This window comes from Mytilus edulis, chromosome 3 (assembly GCF_963676685.1).
Source record: "Mytilus edulis chromosome 3, xbMytEdul2.2, whole genome shotgun sequence".
Taxonomy (NCBI): domain Eukaryota; kingdom Metazoa; phylum Mollusca; class Bivalvia; order Mytilida; family Mytilidae; genus Mytilus; species Mytilus edulis.
The window spans coordinates 18,151,157-18,170,645 of record NC_092346.1 but is presented as its reverse complement, the minus strand read 5'-3'; the positions used below and the strand labels follow the sequence as shown (position 1 = coordinate 18,170,645).

General features: G+C 30.9%; 1 protein-coding gene across 1 annotated transcript; it reads right to left on the bottom strand.

The window, feature by feature from the left end:
- Nucleotides 1–214: 214 nt before the first annotated feature.
- Nucleotides 215–18,708, bottom strand: LOC139515936 (uncharacterized). The gene is made up of 3 exons (XM_071305706.1): nucleotides 18,600–18,708; nucleotides 15,614–15,718; nucleotides 215–927 (listed from the first exon to the last, which is right to left on the bottom strand). Exons 2-3 carry the CDS (start codon nucleotides 15,666–15,668, stop codon nucleotides 470–472), a joined length of 513 nt encoding a protein of 170 aa, XP_071161807.1. The 5' UTR covers nucleotides 15,669–15,718; nucleotides 18,600–18,708; the 3' UTR covers nucleotides 215–469.
- Between the last annotated feature and the right edge of the window lie 781 nt (nucleotides 18,709–19,489).

Below are 19,489 nucleotides of genomic sequence, written 5' to 3'. Positions count from 1 at the left end.
AAATTAACATCTGGAGGACAATGGCCGTAAGGGGGCGCTGTAATTTTTTGAGTAACCAATATACATGAGGTTTCACGCAATTACACAACTCTTTCAATCAGTTCAAGGTACATGTATCTGGGACCCTCTTGAAAAATCTTGAATTAATGTACTGTGCACAAAAAATGCCAAAGATTTATGTTTAAACCATATTGTAATCACTTCAAACAAAGCATTTTCTAACTTTAAATTGGACCATTTTATTTAAAAATAGAACTATACATATTTCACAAAATATTCACTTTGTACACGATTTCCGACCCAGAGTTTTACTTATGATCTTTGTTCTTGCGTCACTTGGCCCAAAGAGTAAGTTGTCTGAGTGACTGGGTGATTTTTTCGGATTGGACTAAGTATCTATAAGGTGTAGTTAGCACATGGTTTACGTCAAATAATGCAAACGCAATACTTCAACAATGCAGTGTCTAAATTATGCTCTGTGACTTAATCCGTTCTGTGTGAATTTATAAATTCTGTCTCTTTTCTCTTGTTGCCTTTTTGACATGGCCATATGTTCCATAAAATCAGTGTTACTCCTTTGCATCCTATGAGCTGATTCCCACGTTTGTTCTGGCTGCGTATTTGGTCGTGCTCCTACACTGCCATACTTGTTGGCGACGAACAAGATTAGAAAAACTACAGGGCCAGCCAATACAAGAATTATAAACAAGCCATAGAACGTTTCTGAAATTGATAGCCGTTTAGGAGTCTGGTAGCTTGTTTGTCTGTCTAATTTCCTTTCTTTTTCACACTCTTCGTCACTCGGTTGTTTTTCTTTCTCTATGCCATTTTCCCGATTCAATTTTTCCGATTGATAATCAAGATAATTATCTCTTGGGTTTCGATGGGCCTTATGTCTCTTTAACTTACATTCGTAACTTTCTGCTTCTGCAATGTATTAATTATGTAATTATATATATATACATGCTAGTATGTTTTTCTTTGTTGTGATGTTATGCTATTGTTTCAGAAAAAGGGAGAAGGTTTGGATCCATTAAAACGTTTAATCCCGCTGCAAATGTTTGCACCTGTCCTAAGTCAGGAATCTGATGTACAGTTGTTGTCGTTTGTTTATGTAATATATACGTGTTTCTCGTTTCTCGTTTTGTTTATATAGATTAGACTGTTGGTTTTCCCGTTTGAATGATTTTACACTAGTAATTTTGGGGCCCTTTATAGCTTGTTGTTCGGTGTGAGCTAAGGCTCCGTGTTGAAGGCCGTACTTTAATCTATAATGGTTTACTTTTTAAATTGTTATTTGTATGGAGAGTTGTCTCATTGGCACTCACACCACATCTTCCTATATCTATTAAAACTAGGTTCACACTGCCGATCAGACCAACTCGACCAATCACGATTAAGACAAATAAAGCGATCGAGAGACTGGCCTGACTCAATTGACAACCATGTTTCACTTTGGATGGTTTACCTTGGTCGTCATCGATCTGAATTTCTATCCGAGAGTTTTTGACATGTTAGAAACATTCCAGTAAGGATTGTGAAGCCAATCACTCGAGAAGAGATCAAAAATTCGTCGAATAGCGGTCGAATTGATCGGGAAAAGATCGTGTAGAGATCGAGTTGATATTATAGGCAGTATAAACCTAGCTTAATGAATATGTTGTAATATATGTTCCAGACCATGTGAGTATTTGTACTGTATACGCAGACGGTCGAACTGCATAATATTAAAAAGTAGGTCAAGTTAATAGATACACATGTCGTACGCGTATGGTCAAAAGTATACTGATATGTACGATTTTTTTTTCTTTTATCTGAGACTGCGGTTAGTTCAAGCAAATATGGTGCCTTTTGCAAATGAATTAAATAGGTTATAATTGATAAAAACATAGCATTTTTTACTATCACAAGTTATTTTATATATGTTTTAACGATCTAATATAAATAATTACACGTATAAATCATAGATATAATAGTTTGATCATTTTAGCGGGTTGCCATACATGTCTATTGGTGTCTCTGTAAAGTTTTTATTGCAAGTAATTCTTCTGATAAGCTACGCCGAGTTTTGTTTATTTGGAGCTCCGTATCAATATTTGGCAAACTTAAAATTACTTTGCATACATTATAAAAACAACTTATCATTATTTTTGTATACTGCTGTTTGGATTTAATCAAAGACGTATAAGAGAGTCTTGATGAGGTTTACAGAATAGAGAATAATGGGCATTAAAATCTACAGAATAAACGTCGTAAAAAATTGAAGAATAGAGGAAAATAGGGCAAAAAATAAAGAATAAAGAGTAATAGGGTTCTAAACTAGAATGAAATTCAAAACAGTGTGGCTGTGGCCATTGATTGACACATTAAATTCATTCATTGACTGGGACAATTTATTAAACTATGGGGTCACCAAAGGTTCTCAACACCTTAATAAAGTAATTCGAAAAATTAATCAGAAATAACACGATGTTTTGATTTATATCAATTATATAAATCAAAACATAAAGGTTATTCCTGATTAATTTTTCGAATTATTCTATAATTAAAGGCGTTAAGAAACCTTTGGTGACCCCACAGTTTAAATGTCTATCGTAGGTACGTCGTGAACAGTGGTCGTTACAGACAAACGTTCACGTAAATTGTCTCAGTCAATGGATGAATTTAATGTGTCAATCAATGGCCACAGCCACACTGTTTTGAATTTCATTCTATAAAGAATTAAGAATGATAGGCATTGAAATCTGCAGAATAAACGCCTAAAAAGATTAAAGAATTGGGGAAAATAGGGCAAAACAAAAGAATAGAGAATAATTAGGGTTCTAAACTCAGAATAGAGAGTAATAGGGTTCTGAACTATAAAGAATAAAGAATAATGGGCACTGAAATCTGCAGAATAAACGCCTAAAAACGATTAAAGAATATGATAAAATAGGGCAAACAATAAAGAATAGAGAGTAATAGGGCTCTAAACTATAAAGAATAAAGATAAAGATGAAGATATTTTATTTCCTAATCATAGGGCTCATAACAAGCATGTAATCACATAAAGTAAAAAAAAAAAAAAAAAAGCCTTTCTCTCCCACTCGCATACACTCACACATACAACTATCGTTCTGATTAAGGATGATTGATTTTACAGTACAACATGTAAAGGAAAAAAATACAGATAAAAATACCATTACAAATGTTTTTTTTGTGAGGAGAGTCAGTTGGCTACATTGTATATATATGGAACGAAGGATAACTCTTACTGCCCAGAAAAGAACAATTCAAGTATATAATGCTACAATGAACTGGTGAAGACTATAAATAAGTTTTATAAGTTTCAGTTAAGCAAATATTTAGTTTCTCATTCTGTAAAATGAGGATAGCAATTCACATAATTTAGAGTTAAAATGAAGGCTATCGTTTGACATAAACCAAATAAGCAGATTACTATCGGATATTTGGGATAAATATGGGTATTTTTCAAAGAGTTCATCCAGAAAGGTTTTTCTTTCCTTATTATAAAGGGTACATTTAAATAAAAAATGCTCTTCGTCTTCAACCGAGTTCATTGAACAAAACTGACATGTTCTCTCTGATCTTGGCAGTGTAATATTTTTTCCATGGTCATCAATTTTTCGTTCGTAACGGCCTCTCTCTATGCGGAGACAATGATTACTTATTCTAAATCTAGTTAGTATAACTCTCTTATCTCTGTTCTTAATATTGAAGTAATCTTCAAAAGTGAAATTATGTTTAAATTTAAAGTAGTTGCTCAATTTACTGTGATCATCTTTTTTAATTAAGTCTTTTTGACGGCTCCAATATGTTAAAAAATCAGTTTTGATTGGTTTTCTACCAGACACAAGTTGGTTCCTTTTTCCTTTTTCCTTTTTCGATATTCAAATTTTGAAAAATATTACAAGTCCAAACTGAATTTTTTTTTTTCCTTCAAAATTTGTTTTCCTCAAAAAAAATTTTTTCCTCAAATTTTTTTTTCCTCAAAATTTTTTTTTCCTCAAAATTTTTTTTCCTCAATTTTTTTTTCCTCAATTTTTTTTCCTCAAAATTTTTTTCCTCAAATTTTGTTTTTCCTCAAAATATTTTTCCTCAAAAAGTTTTTCTTCAAAAATTTTTTGTCATTTCCTTATTCGTTTTCTTTTTCCTTTTTCGATTATCATCCTTATTTGATTTCCATTTCCTTATTCGATTTTCATTTCCTTATTCGATTTTCTTTTCCTTATTCGGTTTCTTCTTCCTTTTTCAATGTTCATTTCCTTTTTCGGTTTCTATTTCCTTATTCGGTTTCTATTTCCTTATTGGATTTTCATTTCCTTATTCGATTTCCATTTCCTTATTCAATTTTCATTTCCTTATTCAGTTTCTTTTTCCTTTTTCAATATTCATTTCCTTATTCGATTATCATTTCCTAATTCGTTTTTTTTTCTTTTTCAATATTCATTTCCTTTTTCGGTTTCTAGTTCCTTATTCGGTTTCTATTTCCTTATTGGATTTTCATTTCCTTATTCGATTTCCATTTCCTTATTCAATTTTCATTTCCTTATTCAGTTTCTTTTTCCTTTTTCAATATTCATTTCCTTATTTGGTTTCTATTTCCTTATTCAGTTTCTATTTCCTTATTGGATTTTCATTTCCTTATTCGATTTCCATTTTCTTATTCGATTTTCATTTCCTTATTCGGTTTCTTTTTCCTTTTTCAATATTCATTTCCTTTTTCGGTTTTTATTTCCTTATTCGGTTTCTATTTCCTAATTGGATTTTCGTTTCCTTATTTGATTTATTCATTTCCTTATTCGGTTTCTATTTCCTTATTCCGTTTCTATTTCCTTATTGGATTTTCATTTCCTTATTCGATTTCCATTTCCTTATTCGATTTTCATTTCCTTATTCAGTTTCTTTTTCCTTTTTCAATATTCATTTCCTTTTTCGGTTTCTATTTCCTTATTCGGTTTCTATTTCCTTATTCGATTATCATTTCCTAATTCGGTTTCTTTTTCCTTTTTCAATATTCATTTCCTTTTTCGGTTTCTAGTTCCTTATTCGGTTTCTATTTCCTTATTGGATTTTCATTTCCTTATTCAATTTCCATTTCCTTATTCGGTTTCTTTTTCCTTATTCGGTTTCTTTTTCCTTATTCGGTGTCTTTTTCTTTTTTCAATTTCGGTTTCTATTTCCTTATTCGGTTTCTATTTCCTTTTTCGATTTTCATTTCCTTATTCGGTTTCCATTTCCTTTTTCGATATTCAAATTTTGAAAAATATTACAAGTCCAAACTGATTTTTTTTATTTTCCTTCAAATTTTTTTTTCTTCAAAATTTTTTTTTCCTCAAAATTTTTTTTCCTCAAATTTTTTTTTCCTCAAAATTTTTACGACGTTATGCGCGGTGAATATCCTTTTTCCGCAGGTGAATATGCTTATTTATTCAAAATCCCATTCATATAGAAAAACCTACTAAAGTTTCATCAATATGGAATAATATACAATTACTGTCTTTTGATGAGGTAAATGTGTAGTTTTATTGACTTTTGAAAAACTGATATTCACTGAGGCCAACGGCCGAAGTGAATATCAGTTTTTCAAAAGTCAATAAACCACATATTTACCGAAACAAAAGACAGTAATTGTTTTATTCCATATTCCGAGAGAAATGTATGTTATGGCATTATTAACCAAAACCAATTGTACATCAATCGTTTTTTTTTACCAAAATAGTGCAGGTAAAAGCACGCGACGTTATGCGCGGTGAATATCCTTTTCCGCAGGTGAATATGCTTATTTATTCAAAATCCCATTCATATAGAAAAACCTACTAAAGTTTTATCAATATGGAATAATAGTTGTTATTTCAATTGCTTTTTTTTTGTTTGTTTGTCATCTTAAGTATTTGAAGATTTTTTCCGTCAAATAATCGATCACAGATATCATACGTTTCAAAACGTTAAGATCGTTTAACAATATCCTGAAATTCAATACATGACGTCACAAAGTTTATCGGTTTTTATATTTTCTAAAAATAACCGGGCAATATGCTTTTTGCCGTACAATATGCTGTTTGCTATCCGCCGTTTTCTCTCTACCTTCGAAAATATAGATTAACATGTGACTATCCCTTAACGAATCAAATTTGTTAAAATATACAAATTAATAATATTATTCCGTATCATGTCTTTTTGACGTCAAATACGTTGACCCGGCCTTAATAACTTTGACCCTGACATATCAGCGACGTCATAATGTTTGAACCGACGTTAATAACTTTGACCCGAACTTATCAAGTCATCTTTTGTGTGCTGGTGAAACAAAGAAAACACTTCTGAAACACGCAAATATAGCCCGATAAATCGATTATCAGATTATCTGCATATTGATATTGTAAAATATCAGCTGCTTGACATTATATGAAGGCTTGTTGATCTCGTTCGCTACGCTCACTCGACAAAAAGCTTCATATTATGTCTCGCAGCTGATATTTTACGATATCAACATGCTGATAATCGGTACTTATTGTATGACGTCAGAGAGTGAAATAACCACGTTTATTTCACATGTGAAATTATCGGTTTTTATTTAACTGGGAAATCAATGTAATTCATTGCAACCAATGTAATAACATTCCTTGTTCGGTTTCTTTTTCCTTATTCGATTTTCATTTCCTTATTCGGTAACTTTTAACTTATTCGGTTTCTATTTCCTTATTTGATGTCTATTTCCTTATTCAATTTTCATTTCCTTATTCGGTTTCTATTTCCTAATTCAATTTTCATTTCCTTATTCGATTTTCATACCTTGTTCGGTTTCTATTTCCTTATTGGGTTTTTATTTCATTGTTATAATATTAGATTTCCATTTCCTTATTGGGTTTCTATTTCTTTATTCAGTTTCTATTTCCTTATTCAATTTTCATTTCCTTATTACTCTTTATCGTTTAAAAAGGGTTCACCAATTCAGACAAAAATGAGATCTTTCTAGTATACAATGAAAAACGAACTGTAAAGTCTATATGAGACATCAAAATGTTGTAACAGTGGCGGATCCAGAAGGGGGTTCCGGGGGCTGGAACCTCCCTTTTTCGGCCGATCAATGCATTTGAATAGGGACATATAGTTGGAACCCGCTCCCTTTTTAAAATGGCTGGATCTGCCCCTGTATAAGATGTGCATTTATAAGCTGTTTCGTAAGAACAAATGTCCCTACGTAACAATACATGATAGATTATGAAATGCCAGGGTATTCCCGATTTTGATATTACATGCCCCGTTTTTGACTCCTTGTACAGAAGCGACAAATGACAACCTCAGTAGCCAGGTCAATAATTTTCTATATAAAGATCGGAATTCCTTCTAGTTATTTAAAAGACTCTGATTAATATCGGTTAGGGAAATTTTTTCCGGAACTTTATATAAATAAAAAAGAATAGGATAGAGATAGCAATTATCGTTACTAAGTGATGAAAACATCGGGTTTTTCAATGAAATATGACTTATAGTGGAGGGGGCATTAAGTTTTTCCAGCTTTGTCTGTGTGTATGTCCGTACGTCAAGAAATTAGTTTTTGTTCTTTTATCTTGAGTTTGCCTCAACAAAATGTTAAGAAACTTATACACAATCCGTATCACAACAAAATGCAGATCACATTTGAATTTTGGTGGCGTCATTTATACCAGTCTAGGGTTATGCGCCTTAACAAATTAAAAAAAAAATACTGATTTTGGTGTTTCCGTTTTCTTTCATAAGTTTGCCCGACATCAAAATCAAGACATATACACAATACATTTGCAGTAAAGAAACAGCGTCTTTATTGCTGTTCTCTTGACAAATACATTGAGATCTTTTACACAGAGAAATCATTCTCGTTTCAATGAAAGTTGAAAGACAGTCCCTAGCACCGGTTTGAGCAGAATTGTTTGCTAACGTCAATATCGTCACAGTTGTATGTGGCATAGAAGACACACATATGCGAGGCAATATGAACAATTTAACAGCTGGCAAAGGCTACTTGGCAAAATCTGTCATGGATTGCCCGACTATTTCACTTATACATTAGTATAAAACGAGACACATTTAAAGTGAAATACAGGGTAAGTTACTAGAGGTTGTATGAATATATATAATCCCTCAAAAATGAAGTTTTAGGTGGTATGTACATATGATTAACTAAGAGTGTTCCGTCCTGCCTGTCGGTTTGTCCATAGATCTGGGAAGTACTAGAACACTACATTATGTAGGTGGTCTTTTTACCGGGCACAGAAAAAAATCCATCATACTTGTCATTTTTACCGCGCTGAAGTACGTCCATTATTCATTATTCATTATTCAAAATTCAATAATGAATAATGAACTAGTTCACTATTCACTATTCAATGTTAAGTAATGAATGATGAAATAGTTTAGGTTTCATTATTCAAGTTGGAGCGGTGAATAGTGAAATAAAAATAACTGACACTGTAGCTAAATTCCGTATTTTCAAAATTCGTCATTTTAGTGTTATCAAACGATCATTCAAATTATTATAAAAAAACACTCTGTAAATCTTTAACTTTATTTATTTATTTAGTTTCGGAGGATATAAAGTTATGGCTTTTTCTTAACTATTTTTAAAAGAAATTCCATGTATGGACAACCTGAATACCAAAACATATATATATATATATCAAAATTAAAATACTCTACGTTGTCTTTTTTTATTTTCTCTGGACCTTTGCTATTCTTCATCCTCTGGTTAAAGATAAAACAAGTTGATTGTGCAGCAATGACCATTAGAGGTCACGGAGGACCTAAATGACAAAACACGCGTGAAAATTAAGGAATAGCCAATTTTGAATAATGAAATGGATATTTTGAATAATTGAATGGACTGCTGTTACCCTTCAGCCCCGAATAATAGATAAACCGTATAACTCATTCGTAAGCTTATTAAGAGAGGAGCAAAAATAATATAGTCAATATGTTCCGCAACGCATATAAGAGGAGAACCGACGGACTTAATATCGAAATACGCGTGAACATTGAGAAATAGCTTATTTTGTATAATGGAACGGACTGCTGCAACCCGTCAGCTCCTAATTACGATAAAAATTATACACCAATAAAAAGCTTATTGATAGAGAAATACACTGATAATAAACAATATGTGCGGCAATGACCATTAGAGGGGTTACGGAGGACCTAAATACCAAAAACACGCGTGAAAATTAGGAAATAGCCAATTTTGAATAATGAAATGGATATTTTGAATAATTGAATGGACTGCTGTGACCCTTCAGCCCGTATTTACAGATAAACTTTATACCTCATTCGAAAGCGTATTAAGAGAGGAACAAAAGGTATATAATCAATATATTTCGCAACGTTCATAACAAACGACATTGTGTGTACTCGATTATGCTTTCAAACAACCGTTACAAGTAGTAACCGTTGCAACGAACGGTTTGTGATTAAGATTTGTTTCCCTTGAAATAGCACAGACATAAACAAGCTAAAAATAAAATATTTCCATATTTTTTTCAAATAATCGCCTGTTATACAGATACAACAGTTTAAATTGAATAAGTTGGCAATTTTTTGGGGTAGGCTTTCAAAACCATGATAGAATAAGAGCTATTTTAACATATAAAATCGGCCTTATTGAAAATGTATATTATGATAAACATAAATACAAAACCTTTTACACAAATGTGTAACAAGGACTGTGAAGGTCTTTTAAATTCACAATTCTGATACAACAATTAAATGTTTTAATAGCCAGTCAAGGTCGTTAAAAACTTCTAGTTGTTGTTTAAAAACGGTAAAACAAGGACTGTAAAGGTCTATTAAATTAACCAATTGTCAGTTTCATCTTAAACATAGTACAACACATGCGTACTGTATACGCGAAAGCTGAAACTATGCATTTTATTAGAAACAAATACATATTTAAGATAGATTAAGTCCGATGCCTCGTGTTAAGAGAAAATCATGCTCTTTGTACGTTAAGAACCCTTACAACAACTCTTTGAGAGGTTCGTAGGTTACCTGATGCAAGGCAAAATTCATGTCCCTATCCAATATAGTAACTCGGGAAACCGGGAAACCGACGGACTTAAATATCGAAATACGCATGAACTTTGAGAAATGGCTTATTTTGAATAATTGAACGGACTGCCTTAACCCATCTGCTCATATTATACACCAAATTAAAGCCTATTAGCAGCCACTTCAAAATCGAAATCGAAACCGAATAAGGAAATGAAAATCGAAAAAAGGAAATAGAAAACGAATAAGGCAACGAACGACAAAAAGTCTTGTGAAAAAAATTTTGAGGAAAAAAAATTTTGAAAGAAAAAAAATTCAGTTTGGAATTGTAATATTTTTTTAAAATTTGAATATCGAAAAAGGAAATGGAAACTAAATAAGGAAATAGAAACCGAATAAGGAAATGAAAATCGAAAAAGGAAAAAGAAACCGAAAAAGGAATGATAATCGAAAATGGAAAAAGAAAACGAATAAGAAAACGAAAAATAAATTTATTTTGAGGGAAAAAAAAATAAAAAAAAATTGAGGAAAAAAAAATTTTGAGGGAAAAAAATGAGGAAAAAAAAATTTTGAGGAAAAAAAAATTATGAGGAAAAAAAAAATTTGAGGAAAAAAAATTTTGAGGAAAAAAAAATTTTGAGGAAAAAAATTTTGTGGAAAAAAAAATTTTGAGGAAAAAAAAATTTGAGGAAAAAAAAATTTGAAGGAAAAAAAAAATTCAGTTTGGACTTATAATATTTTTCAAAATTTGAATATCGAAAAAGGAAATGGAAACCGAATAAGGAAATGAAAATCGAAAAAGGAAATAGAAACTGAATAAGGAAATAGAAACCGAAAAAGGAAATAAATATTGAAAAAGGAAAAAGAAACTGAATAAGGAAAAAGAAACCGAATAAGGAAATGGAAATTGAATAAGGAAATGAAAATCCAATAAGGAAATAGAAACCGAATAAGGAACTAGAAACCGAATAAGGAACTAGAAACCGAAAAAGGAAATGAATATTGAAAAAGGAAAAAGAAACCGAATTAGGAAATGAAAATCGAATAAGAAATGGAAATCGAATAAGGAAATGAAAATCCAATTAGGAAATAGAAACTGAATAAGGAAATAGAAACCGATAAAGGAAATGAATAATGAAAAAGGAAAAAGAAACCGAATAAGGAAATGAAAATTGAATAAGGAAATGAAAATCGAAAAAGGAAATGAAAATCCAATAAGGAAATAGAAACCGAATAAGGAAATAGAAACCGAAAAAGGAAATGAATATTGAAAAAGGAAGAAGAAACCGAATAAGGAAAAGAAAACCGAATAAGGAAATGAAAATCCAATAAGGAAATGGAAATCGAATAAGGATGATAATCGAAAAAGGAAAAAGAAAACGATTAAGAAAAAAAAAAAATTTTAAGAAAAACTTTGAGGAAAAATATTTTGAGGAAAAAAAAATTGAGGAAAAAAATTTTGAGGAAAAAAAAATTGAGGAAAAAAAAATTTTGAGGAAAAAAAATTTTGAGGAAAAAAAAAATTTGAGGAAAAAATAATTTTGAGGAAAAAAAAATTTGAGGAAAAAAAAATTTGCAGGAAAAAAAAAATTCAATTTGGACTTGTGATATTTTTCAAAATTTGAATATCGAAAAAGGAAATGGAAACCGAATAAGGAAATGAAAATCGAAAAAGGAAATAGAAACCGAATAAGGAAATAGAAACCGAAAAAGGAAATGAATATTGAAAAAGGAAAATGAAACCGAATAAGGAAAAAGAAACCGAATAAGGAAAAAGAAACCGAATAAGGAAATGGAAATTGAATAAGGAAATGAAAATCCAATAAGGAAATAGAAACCGAATAAGGAACTAGAAACCGAAAAAGGAAATGAATATTGAAAAAGGAAAAAGAAACCGAATTAGGAAATGAAAATCGAATAAGGAAATGGAAATCGAATAAAGAAACGAAAATCCAATTAGGAAATGGAAATCGAATAAGGAAATGAAAATCCAATAAGGAAATAGAAACTGAATAAGGAAATAGAAACCGAATAAGGAAATGAATATTGAAAAAGGAAAAAGAAACCGAATAAGGAAATGAAAATCGAATAAGGAAATGGAAATCGAATAAGGATGATAATCGAAAAAGGAAAAAAAAAACGAATAAGGAAACGAAAAAAAAATTTGAAGAAAAACTTTTTGAGGAAACATATTTTTAGGAAAAAAAAAATTTGAGGAAAAAAAATTGAGGAAAAAAAATTTGAGGAAACAAAATTGTGAGGAAAAAAAAATTTTGAGGAAAAAAAAAATTTGAGGAAAAAAAATTTTGAGGGAAAAAAACATTTTTTAGGAAAAAAAATTTTGAAGGAAAAAATATTTTGAAGGAAAAAAAAAATTCAGTTTGGACTTGTAATATTTTTCAAAATTTGAATATCGAAAAAGGAAAAAGGAAAAAGGAACCAACTTGTGTCTGGTACATTACCAAAGTAAAATTTTGAATTTATTTTTATTGAGTTTTTTACAAAGTGCTAAATTTGAACCAAGTTTTTCACTAAAAAACTTTATGTTTGCATACCACGATTGATTAGCCACAGCTTTATCAGAGGAGCTTTCAATACAAGCATCACTTAAGAGATCAGTGGGCGAGTTTTCAAGGCGGTGCCAATACATAAACATTTGAATTACTATGTTAATATATAAAGGAAATCTACCTAGCTCTGATATAACTCCAATATTTGTGCAATTTTTGGAGACACCAAGTACATATTTGCAAAATTTAAGATTTAATTTATCAGGTTCCCAATCTTTGAAGATTTCAAAAAGATGCATGGCTCTTCTTTTTGGAGTCAAATTTAACATACTCCATATTTCACAGCCATATAAAGCTATTGGTTTGATGGTGTGATCAAATATATGAAGTAAAGTCTTAATAGATGGAGAACATGACTTAATGTTTTTGTAAAATTTAAAAGAAGCCTTTAGTCCTTTATCATATAGGTTTTTTCTAGCTGCATTAAATTTTCCAGTATTAGTAAGAACTAATCCCAAGTATTTATAGAATTTCACACACTCTATTCTGTTTGCACCTACATTAAATTCATCTGACAGTAGTCTCCCATTTTTATTAAAGATTATAATTTGTGTTTTCTTTGTGTTTATTTCAAGACACCAGTCATCACAATATTGGTATAAAATATTAAGTTGGGTTTGTAACCCCTTTTTATTATCTGAAAATAACACCAGGTCATCCGCATAGAGAAGGAAAGGTACACATTTATTATTTAATTGTAAACAGTCACAGTTGTCCTCTAAAGCTTTGGGCAAATCGTTTATGAAAGAAAAAATTAAACAGGTTAGGACTTAAAATACCCCCTTGTCGGACTCCAACTTTTGAACTAAAAAAAATCAGTTATTTTATTATCTACCCTCACACAGAGTCTGTCATTGGTATACATACTATTTAGAATTCTATAGAAAAAAACATCAATATTTCCCTCTAACAATTTCAACATGATACCAACGTGAAGCACTTTATCAAAGGCTTTACGAAAGTCCACAAAACATGTATATAGTTTTTTGCTACCACAATTTAAATATTTATCAATAATGCATTTTAGAACAAAGACATGATCTGAAGTCCTGGATTTCTTAGAAAACCCAATTTGAGTTTGATGTATAATCCCGTTTTCAGACAGAAAATTATCAAGTCTGGTGTTTAAAATAATGTTAAACAGTTTGCCAATACTATTATTAATTGCTATGCCTCTATAATTTTCAGGTTTATTGGGATCTTCAGATTTGTACAAAGGGCATATAAAACTTTGAGACCAAGACTTCGGATAGTGACCACATCTAAATATTGCATTGAATAGTTTTAGAAAACATGGGACCATGTGGGATTGTGGCACTTTCAACATTTCATTACTTACAAAATGTATGTTGTCCAATCCAGGACTCTTTCCGGATTTGAGCTTTTTTTAAAGCCTTTTGTAATTCAGACAAAGAAATTTCAAAATCAAGTGGAATAAAACTTCCAACATTTTTTTCTAATTTCTTTAGTTTTTCTGTAATTTCATTTACTTTGTTTGACAGATTTGGAGAAACAGATGCCAAATTAGAAAAAATATTTGAACCAATTATCTCCATCTATATTGTTTGTGTTATTATTTTTTTGTTCATCTCTTAAGGAGTTTACCAGAGACCAGTATTCTTTTGGGTTTTCGGTTTCCAAATTGTCCAAGCGACCTAAGATAAGCTGTTTGAATTCTTTTTTCTTTTTTCTCCTCAGTTTTGAGTATTGTTTATTTGTCTTAAAAAAAGAGCCCCGTACGATTGGGTCTTTTGGAAATTTTGACATTAAATTGCCCTTTTCTGTGACAATTTTTTTAAGTTGTTCCAAATCTTGATCAAACCATTTTTTATTATTTTCTGTGAGTTTTCTTTTTTTTTCTTTCTCAAGGATGCTTTACATACTTTATCAAAAATCGTGTGGACTTTACTGGTGTATAAATCTATGTTTTCTGGGGTAAGCTCAAGTTTTTCATTCATAAAACTTTTAATTTCATTTTACAAAATGTTTCTTGAAATTTTATAATACTTTCATGGTCCCATATATATCTTGTTGGAAAATTAATTGATCCTTTTTGCTTGCGTTCTATTTCAAAGTTGGCTAAGATTTTTAAAGATATTTTACAATGGCAGTCTGATAAACATGGAATGAATTCATTTACATTCATATATAATAATTGTGACAACAATGATTGTGAGACTATAATATAATCGACTACACTACATCCATTTGGTTTAAAACATGTATAAGTACCATTAACATTACCACAGAGTGTAATAGGGTTCTAAATTATAAAGAATGGAGAATAATGGTAAAAAAAAGAATAGATAAATACGACCTAAAAATAATAGAATAAAGAAATGAAGGACCCCTTATCTAGACCCTTTTATATTCCAATGCACCTTGTTAGGGCTCATCTCCGCTAGCCAAGGGTTACGATCCATCCCCCTCCTCTGGATTGTAACCCTTGGCTAGCGGAGATGGTTAGGGCTGAGAGAAAAAAATCAATAAGATTCCTAGATAATTTATTAGATCTAGTATCTGAACTTTACGCCAGAAACTCATGGCGATATATATGTATTTAAATTGTTGACTGAAAAATACATGCGAATTCTGTATAGCGGAACAAAGTGTAAGGGACTGAAAAATACATGCGAATTCTGTATAGCGGAACAAAGTGTAAGGGACTGAAAAATACATGCGAATTCTGTATAGCGGAACAAAGTGTAAGGGACTGAAAAAAACATGCACATTTCGTACAGTGGAACAAAGTATTTGTAAAGAAAAGGACCAGAAGTCGGTTTCACAAAAAACTCACAACTTATCGTAAATATACTGAATTGTTCAGGACTTACTATCAGTTTAAATGGTAAGTTTTTATGTGAAATCGGCCCCAGACTTCAAATCGAAAAGAAAATGACCGAAAGCAAAACGATCGCTATTTTTTTAAGGGATGGGATCCAATATAAATAGAGCGCAAGTTGGTAAGCTCCTCTTAAGACTATTGGTCTATGTTGACTAGAACAAATAGGAAGACAACTCACCTACACTCGAGAAAACAGCGATAATTACTATCAGAATCAGCAACATTTTAGCCATCCTTGCACATACTTAGTAAGAGGCAACGAAGGATCATCTTCTTCCTAACTCTATACAAAATTCAAAAAAAAAAAATAATAATAAGTAGTTGTTCAAAATGAAATGCGATAGTTCACCTCTTACAATGCCCCGTTTACACAGGCAAATTTCACTCACATCAATTTCACGTGAATTTAAATTCATGTGAATCTCACGTGAAATTCACATCAATTTCACCTCAAACGAGCTTATATGTGAAACTCACGTGAAAACAATTTTTGTGAGTTTCATGTGATTCTCATGTGAAACTCATGTGAATTTTACATGAAAATCACGTAAATTTTTTTCATGTGAAATTCACATGAATTTTTAAAATAGAGTTATTCAAATAACATCTAAATTTTCAAATTTAATTAAAATCATGAAAAATATCAAAATTTTTTTGTTGTAAATTTCACGTAATATTCATGTGAAAAATTTCACATCAGATTCATGTGAATCTCAATTCACGTGAAATTCACATGAAAATGTTCACGTAAGTTTCATGTATAAGCTCGATTGAGGTGAATCTCACATGAAATTTTTCATGTGAATTTCACGTGAGATTGATGTGAAATTCATGTGAGCAAATTTTGCCTGTGTACTGTCAGACGTCGACATCGTCACCAAACCAAAATATTTTGCCTGATTAGACACACATGGTTTTTTTTATAACTATTTGAGCTTGTTTTGGATTAGATGGTGTTATTTTGAATTCCATTAACACAATATCATGATCTGAGATTCCCGGCATGATTTCAATTCGTGGGACCTGGTTTGGTAAACTTGTGATCATAAGATATAATATATTGTCCTTTCTTGTTGGATACGCAATTAGTTGTAGATGCATTTTTTATTTGAGAGGCTCTCCTAACTGATGTGTCAAACCACTTTGTTCATCATATGTTTTTGGGTTGTAAAAGGATGATATATAAAGTGATCAGCTACACTTAATTTCAATTTTGGTCCATACCATTTCAGATTCATCATCAGGTGTAAAGTTTTCAACTTCATCACTTATAAATTCTTATTTAATTGCAATGAGTACACCGCCATCCTGCTTGGTTTTTTTTCTGTCTTCTCTGTATAGTGTGTACTCTTCGGAAAGGATTTCAATATCTTTGATTGTTGAATCGAGCCAAGTCTTTGTTCCGATCACAATATCCGGTTTAGTGCTATCAATCATATTTTGAATAATATGTTGTTTAAAATTTACGTTTGATAGACTGGAAATGATGTTATTAGTATTTGTTGAGGTGTCTCTCAATTTGTTTTTATTTTATTTGTACGTATTGGTGTAAACTGATAAGATGGTTTAATTAAATGAGTTTGTTGGCGTTGTCATGCCACAGTCATCATTTGAATAATGGTATAGACTTATAGACTTATATAGGGATTAGAGGAACTTTTCAACCCAGTAGTCAGCACTTTTGTGTCTACTTGAGTTATCATTGATATATTCATAATAATAAATTAACTGTAAACAAAACATTGAATTTTTAAAATACTTAGGCTTTTCCACCTAAGGAATAGACAACCTTAGCTGTATTTGGCAAACTTTTAGGAATTCGTGGTCTTCAATGGTCTTCAACTTCGTAACTTATTTGGCCTTTTATAAACATTTTTTTATTCGAGCGTTACTGATGAGTCCTTTGTGTCTGACGTGAGTGTAAACTTTTAGTACTGGTATCTATGATGATTTTATTTGCATCACATGTAAGTCAAGAGGGCATGTTCTTGAGTTTGGATTTTCGCAAATTAAACAATTCCAACTAATGAAAATACCAGTAAATTGATTGGTCTCAAGCAAATTTACTCGAAAAAAACTAATCTACACTCGAAACAAGTGGACCTATTCACCCGAAAAACATTATCTCGACCGGACACTACACCTACCGTGTGTCACTTTAAATGGACACTTGTGTTGTCATTTAGAATATTTTATGTAAAATATTAAATCTCTTTAACTTTTTTAAAGGGGCACTAGCTGTCAAATTCATTGTAACCGATTTGACTCAAATTCTCATATTTGGTTTATAACAATGTAAAACATTTATCCAAACTATCAAAAGTCTAAAATAAACAGTTTACAGAGCATGGGGTAGATAATATATAGGTTCGTTTCGTGTGTATTTTAGTCCAAACGCCATCTAATTAACTATCGATTTGACCTCAGATGACCATATAAGCGATGTAAACAAAAATAAAGATACGAATAGATTAAACCAACACGTGCAATTGCAATTTTATAGGTCTGTTTGATTTTATTTTATAGATTAAAAATAGATGTTTCTCATAGTTTTTAACCATATAAGAATGATTTTATGTGCATCGAATTAGTAATCAAATGATTTGCCGTAGTTTCACTTTCATTGTTGACATTCTTTTTCTTTAAATAACCAGTACACGTACAATGCATGCGTTGTCAATCTCTAGCTAGGGGTTAACTTGAAGTTCACATGAATACCGGTTAGAATGATGATGACGTTTTCGCTTGCAAGTGAATCAGTCAAAAATTATGTTTAATCGCTTATTTCAACAAAATTAAAGGAAATTGATTGCTAAAAGCAAATTATTATTTCATTATTCCAATTTGATTAATGATTGATCTAAAAAAAAAATCATACTTTATTTTTTTATATATATCGTAGCTAGTGCCCCTTTAAATTTAACTAGGCTTACATTTAAATGGAAATCAATATAACAGCTACTACATTGTAAATATTGATTATTGTGAATGATGTGTATTCATTTCAGTTTCAATGTACTTTAATCATTCTAAAAAATCATTTTCTGTGCTTTATTTTGTAATTCAGTAGATTGTATAGCTCAAATTTTGGGAACCATGATTGGTTAATAAAATTATCTAATCTATTTATCTATCGATTATGTTAAAACGCAATTCAATCATACCTTAAATAAAGTGCACCTGTGTATTTTTTCCACCAAGTGTATATAAATAAACAGGTAAATCGAAAATGTAACACCCGTTTAAACAATGATCAATCAATATGTAGTCAAGGGAAACCCGCGATGTAATAGGAAAACAGAAATAGATATGACCCGACCTATTTTTAATCCAATCATATTTCAAGATTCTTTTTTTATGTGACGTTTATGAACAGTTGACATTAGCCCTCATTGAGATAACCGTTCGTTGTATCAACATGTTAAAAATGAACTGGTCCATGTACCAGTCGGACTGGTACATGAACCAGTTCATTTTTGAGAGGTAAATAAAAAATACTATCGTCTATGGTAACGTTGATTTACCTAATTACAGGTAATAGCACCTGTCGTCATTTGTCCTTACCTGGAGGGGCTTCACAATTCTAATTATAGTAACATAATTGTGAAGTATATTAGATGAAGGGTAACAGTCAGGATTCTACTACGTCAAAAATTAACACATATTATGGTTAAACCAGAGACATATAATACATTATATGTCTCTGGTTAAACATCATTAAAAAACGCCCCTTGATATCTAGAAGTGGTATGAATCAGATGTGGATACTTAAAAGTTTCAAAGTACATACAATCTAACTCTCTTTCATCTTGCAATAGTATTAAAACATTTGACTTTTCTACACTTTACACAAGTATTCCACATTCAAAAATGAAAGACAAATTGAAAGAGTTTGTATTGCTTTGTTTCATAAAATAGAATGGCCAACGTAGATCCAAGTATCTTGTCTTAGGAAGGGATAAATCCTACTTTGTAAATGATAACACTGAATCAAACAAAAAATTCTCTGAAACTGACATTATCAAGATGCTTGATTGGTTGATTGATAACATAT

What these genes read in the sequence shown, in the direction of transcription:
- LOC139515936 (XM_071305706.1), bottom strand. Translation starts at nt 15,668, where the DNA reads ATGGCTAAAATGTTGCTGATTCTGATAGTAATTATCGCTGTTTTCTCG. An exon ending in CGCTGTTTTCTCGAGTGTAG is followed by an intron (nt 928 to 15,613) that starts GTGAGTTGTCTT and finishes AATACATTGCAG; the next exon opens with AAGCAGAAAGTTACGAATGT.